General features: G+C 50.0%; 6 protein-coding genes across 6 annotated transcripts; 2 read left to right on the forward strand and 4 right to left on the reverse strand.

Moving 5' to 3' along the window:
• Nucleotides 1-64: 64 nt before the first annotated feature.
• ABOM_000590 (putative cytokinesis EF-hand protein Cdc4) lies at nucleotides 65-705 on the forward strand (the record flags this gene model as incomplete). The annotated part of the gene is made up of 4 exons (XM_022527720.1): nucleotides 65-251; nucleotides 326-466; nucleotides 525-617; nucleotides 677-705. The coding sequence occupies 4 exons, from the start codon at nucleotides 65-67 to the stop codon at nucleotides 703-705; spliced, it is 450 nt and encodes a 149-aa protein (XP_022394558.1).
• Nucleotides 706-3105: 2400 nt separating this feature from the next.
• ABOM_000591 (uncharacterized protein) lies at nucleotides 3106-3657 on the reverse strand (the record flags this gene model as incomplete). The annotated part of the gene is made up of 1 exon (XM_022527721.1): nucleotides 3106-3657. One exon carries the CDS (start codon nucleotides 3655-3657, stop codon nucleotides 3106-3108), a length of 552 nt encoding a protein of 183 aa, XP_022394557.1.
• A 338-nt stretch (nucleotides 3658-3995) lies between these two features.
• Nucleotides 3996-6400, reverse strand: ABOM_000592 (M3 family metallopeptidase; the record flags this gene model as incomplete). The annotated part of the gene is made up of 2 exons (XM_022527722.1): nucleotides 3996-4188; nucleotides 4245-6400. Coding segments are annotated over 2 exons (2349 nt in total), but the record flags the coding sequence as incomplete, so codon positions are not given.
• A 583-nt stretch (nucleotides 6401-6983) lies between these two features.
• On the reverse strand, nucleotides 6984-8422 carry ABOM_000593 (stearoyl-CoA 9-desaturase sdeA; the record flags this gene model as incomplete). Its single annotated transcript, XM_022527723.1, has 2 exons — nucleotides 6984-8113; nucleotides 8182-8422. 2 exons carry the CDS (start codon nucleotides 8420-8422, stop codon nucleotides 6984-6986), a joined length of 1371 nt encoding a protein of 456 aa, XP_022394559.1.
• Nucleotides 8423-11571: 3149 nt separating this feature from the next.
• ABOM_000594 (nucleobase:cation symporter-2 family protein) lies at nucleotides 11572-13446 on the forward strand (the record flags this gene model as incomplete). Its single annotated transcript, XM_022527724.1, has 3 exons — nucleotides 11572-11663; nucleotides 11726-11892; nucleotides 11945-13446. The coding sequence occupies 3 exons, from the start codon at nucleotides 11572-11574 to the stop codon at nucleotides 13444-13446; spliced, it is 1761 nt and encodes a 586-aa protein (XP_022394554.1).
• A 230-nt stretch (nucleotides 13447-13676) lies between these two features.
• ABOM_000595 (MOSC domain protein) lies at nucleotides 13677-15156 on the reverse strand (the record flags this gene model as incomplete). Its single annotated transcript, XM_022527725.1, has 2 exons — nucleotides 13677-13777; nucleotides 13875-15156. The coding sequence occupies 2 exons, from the start codon at nucleotides 15154-15156 to the stop codon at nucleotides 13677-13679; spliced, it is 1383 nt and encodes a 460-aa protein (XP_022394553.1).
• Between the last annotated feature and the right edge of the window lie 100 nt (nucleotides 15157-15256).

A 15256-nucleotide genomic window follows, 5' to 3' on the forward strand; every position in this document is an offset into this window, starting at 1 on the left:
CCCTCATCTATCACTCTGTGTCTGGAATCATTTCCTTGGTTGAATCTCACACTTGGCGTTGAAAATGACCGGCTCACATAATAACCACGACGATCAGGCCTCCACCAACTACAAGGAAGCGTTCTCCCTCTTCGACAAGCGCGGCTCCGGCAAGGTCTCCCTAGAGTCCCTTGGTGACCTCCTGCGCGCATGCGGCCAGAATCCCACCCTCGCTGAGATCGCCGATCTGGAGAAGAGCCTCGGCGGAGACTGTATGTCCATCCTTGTCTAGTCGCGATCTTCGCTCATAAGGGAAAATATGATCTAACGAGTGTCATGCGCATAGTCGACTTCGATTCTTTCGTGAAGGTTCTCAACCGTCCGGGCGGCTTCCGCGACCCTGGCGAAGCCGAGGAGTACTGTCGTGGATTCCAGGTGTTCGATAAGGATATGACCGGATTTATCGGGGTCGGTCAGCTTCGATACAGTACGTATTCGGATGGCCGGATGTAGTACAAGATGGCCGAGGTGCTAACCGGGGGCAGTTCTCACGAACTTGGGCGAGAAGATGTCCGATGAAGAAGTCGATGAGCTGCTCAAGGCCGTCGATACCAGTTCGGGTGAGATTAACTACACCGGTAGGTTACAGAATCCCCAGGCGCGGTAGTGGGGACCGAACTAATGCGCGCATATCTAGATCTCGTTCGCACGATCCTGGCCAACTGATGATTGATACACGATACCCTATGTTCTATGATATTATGAGAATCGCTCGAGGGGCGGAGTTGGGCTAAGTTTCAGTTCGTTTGTATTGTATATCGGGTTTATATGATATGGATAGCAATAGCAATGATGGCATAGATATTTGCACAAATTCACTCCAGTCCATATACGCTTTTGGTTTAGTGATGATGCTCGATATGACGTAGAGTGGATAGTGGTACTCCGAAATCACTCCCATGTCAGCCGAGTGTTTTGGGCGACCATGTACATATATCCAACCAACAGAGCAGGACTAGCCCAAACAGATAAACGAGAGACTCCTCTACTAAGCATCGGCTACACTCAACAGCACAGTGATCCCCACACCCCCATCCAGAAGTACAAGTGGCATACCACGCAAAGCTACCTAATCGACAAGGAAGTGTTTCATGCCATGTCATTCTCGCAATTTATGTATTCCATTCAGCGATGTATGTACAAGAAATAATCCTTCATAGCGATACACAAGTAGTTCTCTTAAACTTAAGTGGAGGTAGCTAGCTATTAATTCAGTTAAATTCTACAGACGATTGCCCCGCTCAATGTGTTTATATATAGTCCAGTAGAAATGGTCCAAAGGACAAAACGAGGTAATACAAACTGTCTTAGGAATTAAGATATTATGCTCTCTGCTATACAAACTTCACAGGAAGGACAGAATAATACTAAATATTTTTACTTTTCCTTTTTCCTTTTTTTTTTTTTTAAAAAAAAAAATGACAAACACTGATAGTAGCAACACTATGTATCAGGCAAGATTCAAGACACTAATATGTATACTAACCCCTGCAAGCCAAGACAACAACACAAACAATACCACAAGACTCACTAACTACAAAGACCCAAGCATATTATTCCGACAATCCCTCCCTCCAGTGAGCTAAAATTGCAGTGTGGGAACGGAAGGCTTGAGGACGAAAAAGTGATGGCTCAGCCATCAGGTGATGAATCTAGACGAATCTCTAGGCTCTCTCCCAGCGCCTAAAAGTGTAGTGCAGTCAGTAGTGTGTGTGGTACGCATAAACACGTGCATAAGATCTGACAATAAATTCCAGTAAGTGTGGCTGAGCTACTGCACATATTATTGTAGATAAAAGCCTTTGGCCAACTTCTCCCATTGTCTAAAAGTGCAGTGTATGTTTCATGGCCAACTTCTCCTAGTGGTCTAAGATTATGGTGTATATGTGCTGTTACCTTTGACCATCCACTCCAGGCCCTCAAAACATGTAGTACGTGCTTGTGCGGAATGAAATATATATGGGTGGATCCTGACTACCCTCTCTGAGAGCCTAGAAAGTGTATTACAGCTTGAGACATGCTAGTAAGAAACGCTGGTCAGACATGTCGGAGGAACAGGCAGTGCTAACTTTTGTGCGAACTGCAATGAATCTACAAGTGTGATAGAAATGTCCTACATCTATTAGGGTAAGTATGGACACCTCAGTATCCTCTTTTAGGGCCTAAAACTACAGTGGAGATATTTATTAGGGCTGTATTAACTTAACCTCAACAAGTCTAGAAGTATGAGAGAACTGATCTATATCCGGTAGTGTGTATAGGGACTTCTGAACATCATCTCTTCGAAACTAGAGATACTGTGCTAGAAAAAAAAAGTATTTCAATAGCGTGACAGACTTGCCCAATTAGGATAAACATGCGATTGATTCTGCCATCTTCTCCAGGGCTCTAAGAATGCAGTGCCGCCCGTCTTCACGAATCAAAACCTTTGTCTATCGAGTCTCGACATCCTGATTCTTACTATCCTCCCCAGAGCGCTAAAATTGCAGTGCAGGAGCCGCATCTTTGCACTGAAAGTGTGGCAGTGCCACGCTGTATCTATTTAGTACTAGTAGATTGGTTATTTTGGGCCATTCTTTGCAGGGACCTACATGCAGTGCTTCTTTACCTGGAGAGATTCTGGACGCTTGGGTTATCCTTCTGGTATAGGACTTGTTGGTCTTGGTCTTGATCTTGTATTTCGAAGCTGTGTCGTTTAGATCTGTTAGTTTATTGGGTTAGGGTTTGGTGAATTGTGCTTGACGTTTTTCTGCCTGATAATGCTAGGTATGAAGTATAGTTCTCTAGTGTATCTTGGACAGTCGGAGAATTATACAAAAACCAGAGATACAAACTATACACCAGAAGTACATTGAACACTCAAGGGCGTAGATATGAGGAATACTGAACCTGATGGTCTATACAAAAAAGCAAGCAGTGTTCCCAGTGACAAGGCAATATTCACGATATAATAAACAGTACCCAGACTCCATATACCACAAACCAACCAAGATAACACCCCTAAGTTCAATATACACACATCCATTCATTAACCAGTATAATACAACACACACATAAAGATACATCCTAAGCCTCCGCGCTCCACCCCCTCCATTCATCGTCAACGCCCTTCAATGCCGCTTCATCCCCCATAGCCCCCGTCTCTACCAATGCCCCCGGAAGCAAGTAAACGACCTTCTCCTTCCTTTCCCCTTCCTCCCCATCACCTCCAGAAGCAGGAGCAGCAACAGAAGTCATCGGAAAAAGCACCCCATCCAAGAAATACCCGACAACAACCCGGCACCGTCCACACCGCAGGAACAATCTCTTCTCGAAGCCATCCTCGCGCCGGACGAGCGTCGCCTTGCGATCTGGTACCGTTGTCGAAAGGAGGATGCTGTAGTGTTCTTGTCCTGGGTCCTCGGAGGTGTCTGATGTCGGGAGGGGGAGGATGATGGCTTTGTCTTTGGCGGGGTCTTTGCGGCGCGGGAGGGAGGCCATGTCGCGGGTTGTTGCTAGGAGGAGGTGGTTGCAGAAGCGGCAGTGGTGGGTGTGCACTGGGAGACGGTTCTGTATTGTGGGTTGTTCTTGTTGGAGGGATTGGTCTTGAGTTGGTGATTGGGGGTCCGGGGTGGACATTTTTGGGTTCTTGGTGATGGTTGTGGTGTTGGACTTTCTGGTTGGGCTTTTGTTAGGCTCTCTTGATGTGGGCTCTTGTTGATTGAGTGAGTGAATTGGTTGTGGTGTTCGTTTGAGGTGACTGTAGCGTTGGAGTGGAGGTGTTGGTGGAAGCTGAAGAAGAGCTTTTGGGGGGCCTTATCGATAAGATTGATTGGCGCGGCGGAGTCGACAATTTATACTATCTATCTATCTTGACATATATTGATTCTACAAGAATTTCCAGATCGTTTCTTCTTCATTTGAACTTAATTATATTCACCGAATCATTTATATAGTGGTAGGTATATATATTAATCCTAAGCCAAGCCCATATCCTTGTAGAATGCATCGGTCTTGGGCTCGCGGCCCAAGAATTCCGTCAAGCTCGTCATTTCATCCTGGCTGCCTCCCTTCTCCAGGACCTGGTGGCGGTAGCGTCGGCCGGCGGCCGGGTTCATCGGGTCAGCCTTGAAGACGGTGTAGAACATATCGGTGGAGTAAACTTGGGAGCTGTTACATGATTAGCAAGAATATCAAGGGCACGGGAAAGAATAAAGCAAGCGTACCTCAAGTATCCATAGTAACCGGCATCATAGCCACCAATCAAGTGTCCGAAAGTCGCCTCGCCATGTCCCCATTCGTCACCCAGACCCAAGCTCTCCGGTCCGTCCATCTGAGTGATCTGCTTGCGCAGCTGGTTGTAGGTGGCCGAGATCGGCAGCTTCTCAATGTGCTCGTGGCTTTTGGGCTCGTGAACCGTCATGTCGAAGATACCAAAGTGCAGCTGGCGCAGGTTGAACAGTGCGTCGTTGACATGTTTCGTCCGGATCAGGTTCTCAATCACCTCGTCGGGGATCTGCTCGGCCGGCACAGGCTTGTCACCGGCCTGTTCCTTCCAGGAGGCGAGATACTCGGGTGAGAGCGTCGAGTAGTGCTTGCTGAGCGACTTGAGCTGCGATGGGGTCCAGCACCAGTTCTCCAGCATCTGACTGGGGGCCTCGACGAAGTCTCGCACGGTGTTGGTTCCGTGGAACCGAGAGTAAATGGTCTTGGCCACGAGGTCGTGGATACCATGGCCCAGCTCATGGAACAATGTTACAACTTCGTCGTGCTTGAGCAGACTGGGTTTCTTCGGTGTCGGCTTAGTGAAGTTGCACACAAGGGCGGTGGCCGGATACCGGCGCTTGCCGTCCTTGTCGATAAAACCGGGCTGGAGGTTGAAGTTGGCCGCGTGGCCGTATTTGCCGCTCCGAGGGAAAAGATCCAGGTAGAGATAGCCAACAAATCCACTACCCTCGCCCTCGTCGTTCCAGACGCTGAAAATCTGCACATCCTCGTGCCAGACAATGTCACTTCCCTTACCGGAGGGAGCTACCTTAGCCCGGTCATCGCCGGTGATCTCTACGAACACCAGGCCGAACAATTCCTCGAAGATCTTCAACATGCCATCAATGGTAGTCTGAAGAGGGAAGTACTCAGCAATCTGCTGCTGGTCCAGAGAGTAGTCCTTCTCGAGCATCAAGCGATCGTAGAACCGGTGGTCCCACAGATAGTACTTGCCGTCAAAGGACTCGCCACGAGCTTCAATATCGTTCTTCTTCAACTCCAGCAGACTCTTGATCTCCTTCTGGCCACCGGCTGTCAGGCGACTCCGCAGATCTCCCAAGAAGGTGTCAACTGTCTCTGGTGTCTTGGCCATCTTATCCTCAATTCGGAATGCTGCATGGTTCGGATATCCCAAAAGCCGAGCAGCCTCGTCGCGCAGGATAATGGCTTCCCGGAAGAGAGGTACGTTCTGGTTGCACTTGTTCTCGTTCTGGATCATCACCTGCTTGCGAGTTTCGGGGTTCTTGGCATACTTCATAGTCGGGAAAAGGTCCGGATACTTAAAGGTCAGCCAGAGCTTGCCCGCATTCTCTCCCTCGCCCTTCTTCAAACCTGACAGCACGTCCTCCGGCACACCGTCCAGTTCTTCGGAGGTAAACCAGAGACCCTCGTTCTCTTCATTCAAGTTCTTCTGGAACTCAATGCTGATCTGACTCAGGCGCTTCTTGATCTCCTTGAAGCGGTCCCGCTTCGGCCCAGCGGGAAGGCCCAGCCCATTACGAATGTAACTCTTGTGCTCCTTCTCTAAGAGGCGACGGGACTCGGGGTCAAGAGATTCGTTCTTGTTTAGCACGGCATCCACAAGCTTGAAGACATCCTCGCGCATGACCGTTTCGATGAAGAATTCGTCCAGCTCCGCCTCGGCCTTGGACGAAGCATCGCGCAACTGCTGTTCGGTCGAGACTGCCTGGTAGAAGCTGAGGATGTGGGCTTCCAGCGCCATAGTGTTCTCGTCATGGGCCAACGGCTTGAGCACTGAATCGAATGTAGCCGTCTCAGGCTTCGCATTGGCGACAACGTCATCCTGGACCTTGCGGGATGCCTCGATGAGGCGCTTGGCATCGTCAACGATTGACTGAGCGGTTGCGGTGAAAACCGGCGGGGCCTGAGGTGGGCGGCGGTAGTGTTCTGGAGCCATGCTCGCGGTGGTGAGGGATTTGCGGAGGTTCGTCAGTGCCGTAGGGGATACTGTAGGTGTAGTCAGTCGTGAGCCACGGAGATGGCCCAATACTGAGGAGAGTCTGAAAGTGGGGGATGAGAGGCGGAGCGGAGGAGCCACGGTGATGAGAAGGACGCCCACAAACAGGACGAGGGCGTGTAGAAAAACGGAGCGAAGGGCTGGAATGGTGGGAGGGGTAGAAATTGGAGAGGTGGGGTAAGAAGAATTGATTCAAGCAGAAGAATACGTGGCTTTGCAGTGGTGATGCAGAGATGATGGTGACCTGCAGTCTATGGTTGTATTTACTACTTGGTCACTGGAGTTGGACCCGCGCTAACGGCAAGCTAAGTAAAACTGTGGAGCTAGTGCGATGCCATGTGACTTTTCCCACCCACCGCAAAATTGACATTCGACTTGGAACAAGTGGTTCGTTTGTTTGTACTCTAGGAATATAATAGAAGGATGGTCCTACGAAAGTCTACGGTATGTGCTCAAAATATAACAGGTGGATATCATCATCTATTTTCATTGAACAAATATGTTTTGACCCTTTCGCTTTTATAAAGGATGCGAACAAAAACTCGAATCAATCAAGTCTCCTGCCATCTTGCTGCTGAACCCAAACCCAACTCCGAACCCCATACAATTAAGTGTCGTATAATGAACGCCCATGGTGCTAAATAAGGACATGACCCGTGGAGAAAAAAGAATGCAATATCAAGACAATCGTACATCACAGGATAGTGGATAAATAGCCACTTCATGCTGCATCAGCAGTGGGAATAGGTTCGGGGATCTTCGTAACCTGTTCACCAGCGCGGATGACCCGCTGACCGGTGCTATCACGGACGTAGTCGGTGCTCTCCTTCTGAGAGCGCTTCCAGATCTCAACTTCACAGCCACCACGGATAACACCAACCCGCATGGTCGACAGCAGGTTGTGCGCAGCGTTCGAGTGATAGTAAACACCTCCGTTGAACATGGCAGTGGCATCCTTGCCGATACCTGAGTTGATCATAGCTTTGCCACCGGGGTGATCCTTGATGAAGTCAGTCACATCGTGAACAACACCGGCGATGGCAATAAGACCACGTCCATTCTTGGCCTGCTCGACGTAGTCGTCCCACTCCATGACAGGGAGCTGGTCGAGAGGGACACCCCAGTCCAACTTGGCACGCTTCTGGTCGATCTTCTTCTGGAGTTGCTGAACACGGCCCTTCTCGATCTCATTGGCACGGAATTGCTTGAGATCATAAGCGAGGCCGAGCTGCTTCCAGATCCAGATGCTCCACTTGGTGGGATCATATTGGTGCCATTCAATAGCATTACGGTAGTCGGAGGGGAATTCGTGGTGGAAGTTGTGGTATCCCTCGCCAAGGGTGACGATGGCAGTGATGACGTGATCACGAGGAGAGTTGCGGTCATCAAATGGCTGGTCACCGAGCCAGTGAGCCAAAGAGTTGACGCAGAAAGTTGCCTGCTGGACGAAGAAGATGCGGAGAATACCAGCATAGACGAAGCCGCCCCACCAGTCACCCCAGCCTAGACCAGCCACGAGCATGGGCATAAACAGACCCATGGCAAAGACGACCTTGAGGTAGTTCCGGTGTTGCCACACAACGACGGGGTCTTCGTTCAGGTCGGAAATATCGGTACGGCCAATACGCTTGGGGTTCTGCTTCATCACCATCCAGCCAAGGTGGGAGTAGAGCAAGCCCTTGCGGACTGAGTAGGGATCCTTGTCGGTGTCGGTATAACGGTGGTGAGCGCGGTGGTCACGAGCCCACCAACGGATAGAGCCTTCCACGGCACCACCGCCAACAGCAGCGAGCCAGATACGGAGGGGAAGACGAGCGGAATAGGAGCAGTGAGCCCACAAACGATGGTATCCTGTGTCGAGAAACTGTTAACCCGCTGTATCTTGAATGGATACTCCTGCGAGTCGGGGCAAAACCTACCTGCGGTGATACCCAATCCGGTGAAGAAGTAGTAGATGACCGCCCAGATGGCAGTCTTGAGCTGCAGAGGCACCCAGAGAGCCTGGACACATCCATATACGGGAATGCCGATGATAAGGAACACGTTCAGCCAGTTGACATGCTTGTGCCAGTTGCTCCGTGTGATGGCAGTGTCGGCAATGTGAACCTTCTTAATGTCACCAGCACGAGGCTGGGTAGCGTCTGCCGTCTTTGCAGACATGATGTCGGTGCTTTTCGTCGTCTCTTAGACCTCCAATATGCCCGAACCCAAGACGAAGAAACTGTCGACAGTGACGGATGCCCTCGTGATAGGTGAAAGGGTTAGGGTGGTGAGGTGGAGAGAAGAGGACTATTTAAACGGAGGCGAGAGATCCGAGGAAGAAAAGTGATGGAAACAAAAACGGGTGGGGAAGCTCCGGTAGGAGGCGAAACAAGACAAGGCGAATGAGTAAAAAAATTCGGGAGATCTGTACTTGCACACCCCAAGGGGTTCCACCGGTGGATGATGGTTGGGGAAAACAGAGGAAATGCAAGGCCGGGCAATAATGATGCTATGCTGAGCGATCAACCGGAACGAGGGAAGAAGGAGGAAAAGAGTGGCCTGACAGGACACTTTTATCATTCACACCTCACTGGTAAATCAATTGATCATAAGATTCCGAGGTTCACAACTGCGTTCAGCATTCAACAAAGCCGAACCTCCAGCATTGCTGATGTCTATGTAAGGACACCAGGGACGAGGCCGAATATCCAATTGCCCTACCAGTAAGCTTGTTGGGCCGCTTGTGATTCGATGGCGAGCGCCGGCCAGGCTCTGCTGTTTCGGGTTAGTCCGGTTGTTTTGGGCCAATCACTACCGATTCGCCATCTGTTGAATCCCCAACAATTTTCACATTTTTGCAGGCGGTCAGACATAGGACGGATCTGATTGGTCCCATCGCGGAGAACGACAACTAAATTCATTGAATCTCACCTCACATCAACGGCTGCATTCTCCGCAGAAAGTCTTCCCGAACTGCGATTACAATATCCGAACCTTTAAGTTGACAATGTGACAGCAGCCACCAAAAGGATTTTCACCCTCACGGTCATTTAGGGTAGTAAGACCGCAGTAATTACAATTGACGGAATATAACTGGAGAAGCGGAGGCCCCAGGATATCACCCAGCTGGAGCATATACTAGTATACATAGTATATTTCAAATCAGTATATCCGATGCAGCCCGACGGAGGTGTTCTTTTCTTGCCACTTTGTGGTGGCGACGTACCTGTTTCAATGAAAATTTTGATTTTTTTAGTACCGGGATCTTCCACACACCACGCCTTCGTAAACTCACAGGGCAACTTTCCGGCAATTAGTAGGCCTGAGAGTTATTGAAAACAATTTTGGTCGCCAATCCTAGATGGAGATGTTCTGGTGAAGGATGAGTCCAAAATATCCCCGTCATTCTTTGCTGTACGGAGTATGTATAGTGCGGGTTTAACACGTTTTAAGCTATTTACTATATTCACTTATTGAAGAATCTAGAGCTGTCTAGCCCCGGTAGAATGGGACGACTATGGTAGTTACCTTGTAAGGCTTGCACTATCGTGTTGTGGCTATTCAGAGATGAGACTGCGTCGAGTAGACGGGTCGACACTTAAGGTAGCTATCATGGCGGCATACGACCCCCGATCGATACCAAAATCACTGCTGCCATATCTGGGGAGATAGCAATCATCGATGTTCTCCATAGTTCCATATGGTAGTGTCTCATACCAGGCGTCGAGGTTCCTGCAGTAGCACACTATGCTCCCTCAATCAAGGTACCACAGTATGTACATACTACTAGTACGTACATTGTACTCTGGAGGACCACGAACATATACTCCACAATAATATGGGGACTGGTCCCAGCACTAACAACCGTTATTCGCATCAAGGTTGAATATTGAAGCGCTACTCCGTAGACTAGTTATGGCTATCCCTTAGTCAAACCTCTCAGTCACACAGCTGATAACTACTATTTAGCAACATTTATTCTCGAAAAAACAGCGGTTAATTCCCCACTTGATCCAACACCGATGTAACAGTCCAAAAATGGCCCGTAATCACCTAATATGGTAAGGCGTAATCTGCGTAGTCATCCGCGCCCCGAGTTAGTTAACTCAGTGAAAACATCATCCCAAGACCTTTGCTTGTATTGAAGGGATAATGTCTATTCCAGGTCGACATCTCGACGGTGACCAGTTCGGCTGTTTGCTATCAGCTCCCCCGGATTTTAGAGGAATTCGGCGGTACCCGTCATGGTCACTGATAAGCAGGTTGGCCTTCGCGTTCTCAGAATGGTTCAAGAGGCTGTCCTTATCTCGACTCCACTGGTGAAGCCAAGGATATACGCACGGGCCAAGGTCTTGGGATTGGGTGTTTCGAGATACTGACTGCACTGTCATGGACTGCGGTTCTGGCAGCTTTGCATTGATTACAGCTGATCATAGTCAACAGGTTTATTATTTCTAACTTTTATGGTTTTTATTTTGTGAAAGGGGGGGAAGGGAGGGAAAGGGAGAGGGAGGAAACAGAAAGTGGCTGATGCTAGGTAAAGACAACAAGACAAAAAGCTGATTGATGCAGGGATCGGTGTATCTGGGCGTAAGACTGTGTTCAGCTGCCAGCACAGGGGCCAACTGATCGTTAGAATGTAGTTTGTAATTCAATGTAATCCTTTGGTTCAATCACTAACTCTAGGACTTTACTAATAATGCGATTGTCAACCCACATCATTGTCAATGAAGATGTCGCTCCGCTACTTTGAAGCAGCGAACATCTCTCATTGGACTGCCTCTCATGTACATTTTGACTTTAATCGTTTGCATCACTGTTTGTCTCAGAAGCTGAAGCCGGAATGACTCGCGTCCATCGCCGCGGTCTCTCCGAGTTCTCCCTTGTTATGGGTGCCAAGGGACTAACCCTCAAATTAGAGTTATCCTTGATAGATAACCAACTTAATTTATTAAATAAATTATTCGATTCATTGACGCATCGTGCTCGTCACTTATCGATAATCCGTATCGCTTCGTTCTCGGAAATTTGCAAAATCTGATCGGGCTTCCCCAGAGATGCTGTAGTCTACATCTCACTATCAGGCAGGTCCTTTGAGCGCGCTTGGAAACATAAACCTCGTGTTTCCCCGCGATCTTGATTCGAGATAATCAGTTTCGATCGTCCATCATACCCTGGTTCACGAGCCTTCTCCCCGCGGTCGTGCGTTATACGGAAGCGAACCCTACCTATCTGCGGAAACTTTCCTCGATCGTGATCATAAACGTGGCTCGACAGAAAAGAGATATCAGTTATCCAGCCGCGAAACATATCCAAAGCTCGCCAACATGGATGGACCAGATCAGATTGGTCCTGACCTGCGCCCCAAGCGAACTTGGGCCGATAAAGGCCGTCGAATTGTCAAAACCTTCACCACGAGGTACATTATTACTGTCGGGCGCCTATATAACTTCAACATAGAGCTAATCGATTTATCCACAGGGATGGTTTAATAGGAGACTACGATTATGCATACCTTTTCACACCCAGAATCCCTTTCATGAAGCAAACGAGGCGATCGGCACCGTTTTTTGGACTCGAGGATCGAGTACCAGTTTTTCTGGCTCTTCTTCTGGGCTTACAACATTCCCTAGCAATGTTGGCTGGAGGTTGGCATATCGTCCCATTATGATTCGGGGGGTGGAACACTAACTTCTTCAGTTATCTCGCCGCCAATCCTCTTGGGTGGTTCTTCCGGTGCCAACTTTGGAGATGAAGACTACCAATACCTAGTGTCGACCTCTCTGATCGTATCTGGGATACTGTCTGCCCTTCAAATGACCCGCATTCACATCTATAAAACGCCATACTCGATGGGCACGGGTCTGATCTCAGTCGTGGGTACCTCGTTCGCGATTATTACCGTAGCATCGGGAACTTTTACTCAAATGTATTCGTCTGGATACTGTCCTGTTGATGCCCAGGGTAACCGTCTACCTTGTCCGAAGGGCTATGGAGCTCTTCTCGGTACCTCCTGTCTATGCTCTTTACTCGAAATCGGCCTTTCATTCATAAGCTCCAAGGTCTTGAAACGCGTCTTCCCAGCCCTGGTTACTGGACCAACTGTCCTCCTGATCGGAGCATCTCTCATTGAAAGCGGCATGAAAGACTGGGCAGGAGGCTCAGGCGGCTGTGGCAGCGACCCCTCCGCCCGTGCCCTATGCCCCAGTGCAGATGCACCGCACGCTCTACCCTGGGGTAGTGCAGAGTTCATCGGTCTCGGATTCCTGGTCTTTGTGACCATTATTCTGTGCGAAAGATTCGGCTCCCCCATCATGAAATCCTGTGCCGTCGTCATCGGTTTGCTGGTTGGATGCATTGTGGCGGCAGCATGTGGCTACTTCGACCGCTCAGGCATTGATGCAGCCCCAGTAGCGTCCTTCATCTGGGTCCGGACATTCCCCTTAACGATATACCCACCACTCATCCTCCCCTTACTAGCAGTCTACGTCGTGATCATGATGGAATCAATCGGCGATATCACAGCCACATGCGACGTTTCTCAAGTGGAAGTGGAGGGCCCCAACTTCGATTCACGCATTAGAGGCGGCGTCCTGGGCAACGGTATCACCTGTCTGCTCGCAGGCCTATGCACCATCACACCCATGTCTGTGTTCGCCCAAAACAACGGCGTCATCGCTCTGACGAAATGCGCAAACCGCAAGGCTGGATACTGCTGCTGCTTCTTCCTCGTCATCATGGGCATCTTTGCCAAGTTCGCTGCCGCGCTTGTCGCCATCCCCAGCTCTGTCCTCGGTGGCATGACTACCTTCCTCTTCTCGTCCGTCGCTATCTCCGGTATCCGTATCATTTCCACCATCCCCTTCACACGTCGCAACCGTTTCATCCTCACGGCCTCTTTCGCCGTCGGGATGGCTGCCACGTTGGTGCCGGACTGGTTCCAATATTTCTTCACCTACAGCGGTGATAACCACGCCCTGCAGGGGCTTCTGGATGCTGTGGTGCTCGTTATGACCAACGGGTTCGCAGTCACCGCTGTGCTGGGGTTGATTCTCAACCTTCTTATCCCGGAAGACCCAGAGGAAGAGGCAGCCATCGTGGAGGCCAGGGGTAGCGAGGTCCGGAGTGAGAGCGAAGAGACGAAGGACACTTCGGAGTCCCCGCACTACAAGGTCACTGAGGCTGGTCCGGCTACTATATAATAATGGTTTTGGTTTTCTGCTAGTATATAACGACCCTTGAGAGGGTCTAATGAAAGGATACCCTGTTGAGTAGTGACTCACATCAACTACAATTCGAATATTGTTTCACTTCCAAGTTAGTACGTATTCGTAAATATACACATTGTAAATGAAATCGTCCAGCACATAAAAGAAAGGCCACCATCTAAAATTACCCAGTCTTAGACATTTATACAAGTAAAAGTCCAAACCTAAACCCCCTCCACCTTCTCCCCAGGCTTCAACATCTTAATATAACAATGCTCCCCGGTCTCCAGCACCTCGATCCCATCCCCAACAGACACCCTAAACTCTACGCAAATCAGCCTAAGACCCCAAAACCAATTACGCCAGCCTAACCACAAAAGCACCCCAAACCAACCAAAAGAAAGAAAACAAAGGAAACATACCTCTAACAGCAGGAACAACTTGCATCCCCAGCGCAGCATTGGTCAGATCGCCAGGGTCAATCCTCCTCCACCTCTTTAGCGACCGATCCGGCTCCACAGGATGCCTAACCCCAGTATCAGGGTCCACGTTGGGCAACTTACACCGAATAGTCCGACAAGCAGTGTAGACTTCCACACCCCCAGAGCCAGAGCCAGAATCATAGATTCTCACCCTCTTCCAATGATCCTCCTCATAAGCCCCCGGTCCTTGGACGATGATGTTCGCCCGAAAGCGACGGATACTTAGCTCGGGGATATCGGCCGCGCATTTACCCGCTATATCTCGCACGCTGGCTATGTTGAGGAGATGGATGGGGTATGCGTCCGCGAAGCCCGTCACCGGCTGAAACCCGAGGTGCTCTTTGCGGGGCGCGTTGCGGAAGATTTCTCTGTGGTAGGATGGGTTTACCCTGAAGAGCGTCAGGGGGCCGCGGGTACGGTCAGGGTCCAGGAAATGGTGCAGTGAGGGCGGGAGATGGCAGCCATAGTCGTGGGCCAGGGGGGAGTCTTTCCAGATTTTGACCGGGGTGGAGGGATACGTCGACCTGGAACCTGCGTCTTGTGGAGGGGAGAAAGGGACTCGGAAGGATAGTTCCTTCGAGAGGAGGCCTAGCATTATGCCCAGTCTCACTGGGAGCGAGAGCATACCGGCCGAGACTCGTGGGTAATGGATTACCAGGACGCCTTGGGATCGCACTTCCTGGAGCTCCGGGGAGTAGTCGTCGGCGGTGGGGTCGGGGACCCAGATCTCGGGTCTGATGAGAGCCATTCTGCAGAGTGAGCCGTCGCGGAGCGTCCTTGCTGTCCAGTGGGCTTGCTCAGACTGGTTGTTGCTGGCTTTGGGGGTGATGTACTCGGCGAAGCAGAATTGCCGGTCGTAGGTGAAGCCTGTTGGGACGACATCGGCTGTGTCCAGCTCGATGCCGGCGCAGCTTTTGATCGGGTATGCGAAGAGCGCTTTTATGCGCCATGAGGGCTGGTCTTCCGGGCCTGTGTGCTTGTCGGGCACGCCTTGGCTGTATATGGGGTCGTATTCATCGTGCAGGTTGGTTTGGTGGTGTGAGAGACCTAGCTTGCGACAACCTTTGGGATGGGTGTTTGTGTAGTCGTAGTATTTACGAGAAATTAAGAATATGAGTATAGGAATGAGCGGGAGCCAGGTAATGGCTAGAGATGAGAAAGTGTTCATAGCATAGTGGCGCACGGTGTTGAAGCCGAGTATGGGCTCAGTGTGATTCAGCATTGAAGCACGAGTCTGCGATGTGAAAAGACAACTCGTATACCTTATGATGTCACATAAAGAAAGTATACAAGTCGACGATAAGCTTTAAAGTTAACTACGT

This window comes from Aspergillus bombycis (genome assembly GCF_001792695.1).
Source record: "Aspergillus bombycis strain NRRL26010 chromosome Unknown contig00002, whole genome shotgun sequence".
In the NCBI taxonomy this organism is placed as follows: Eukaryota; Fungi; Ascomycota; class Eurotiomycetes; order Eurotiales; family Aspergillaceae; genus Aspergillus; species Aspergillus bombycis.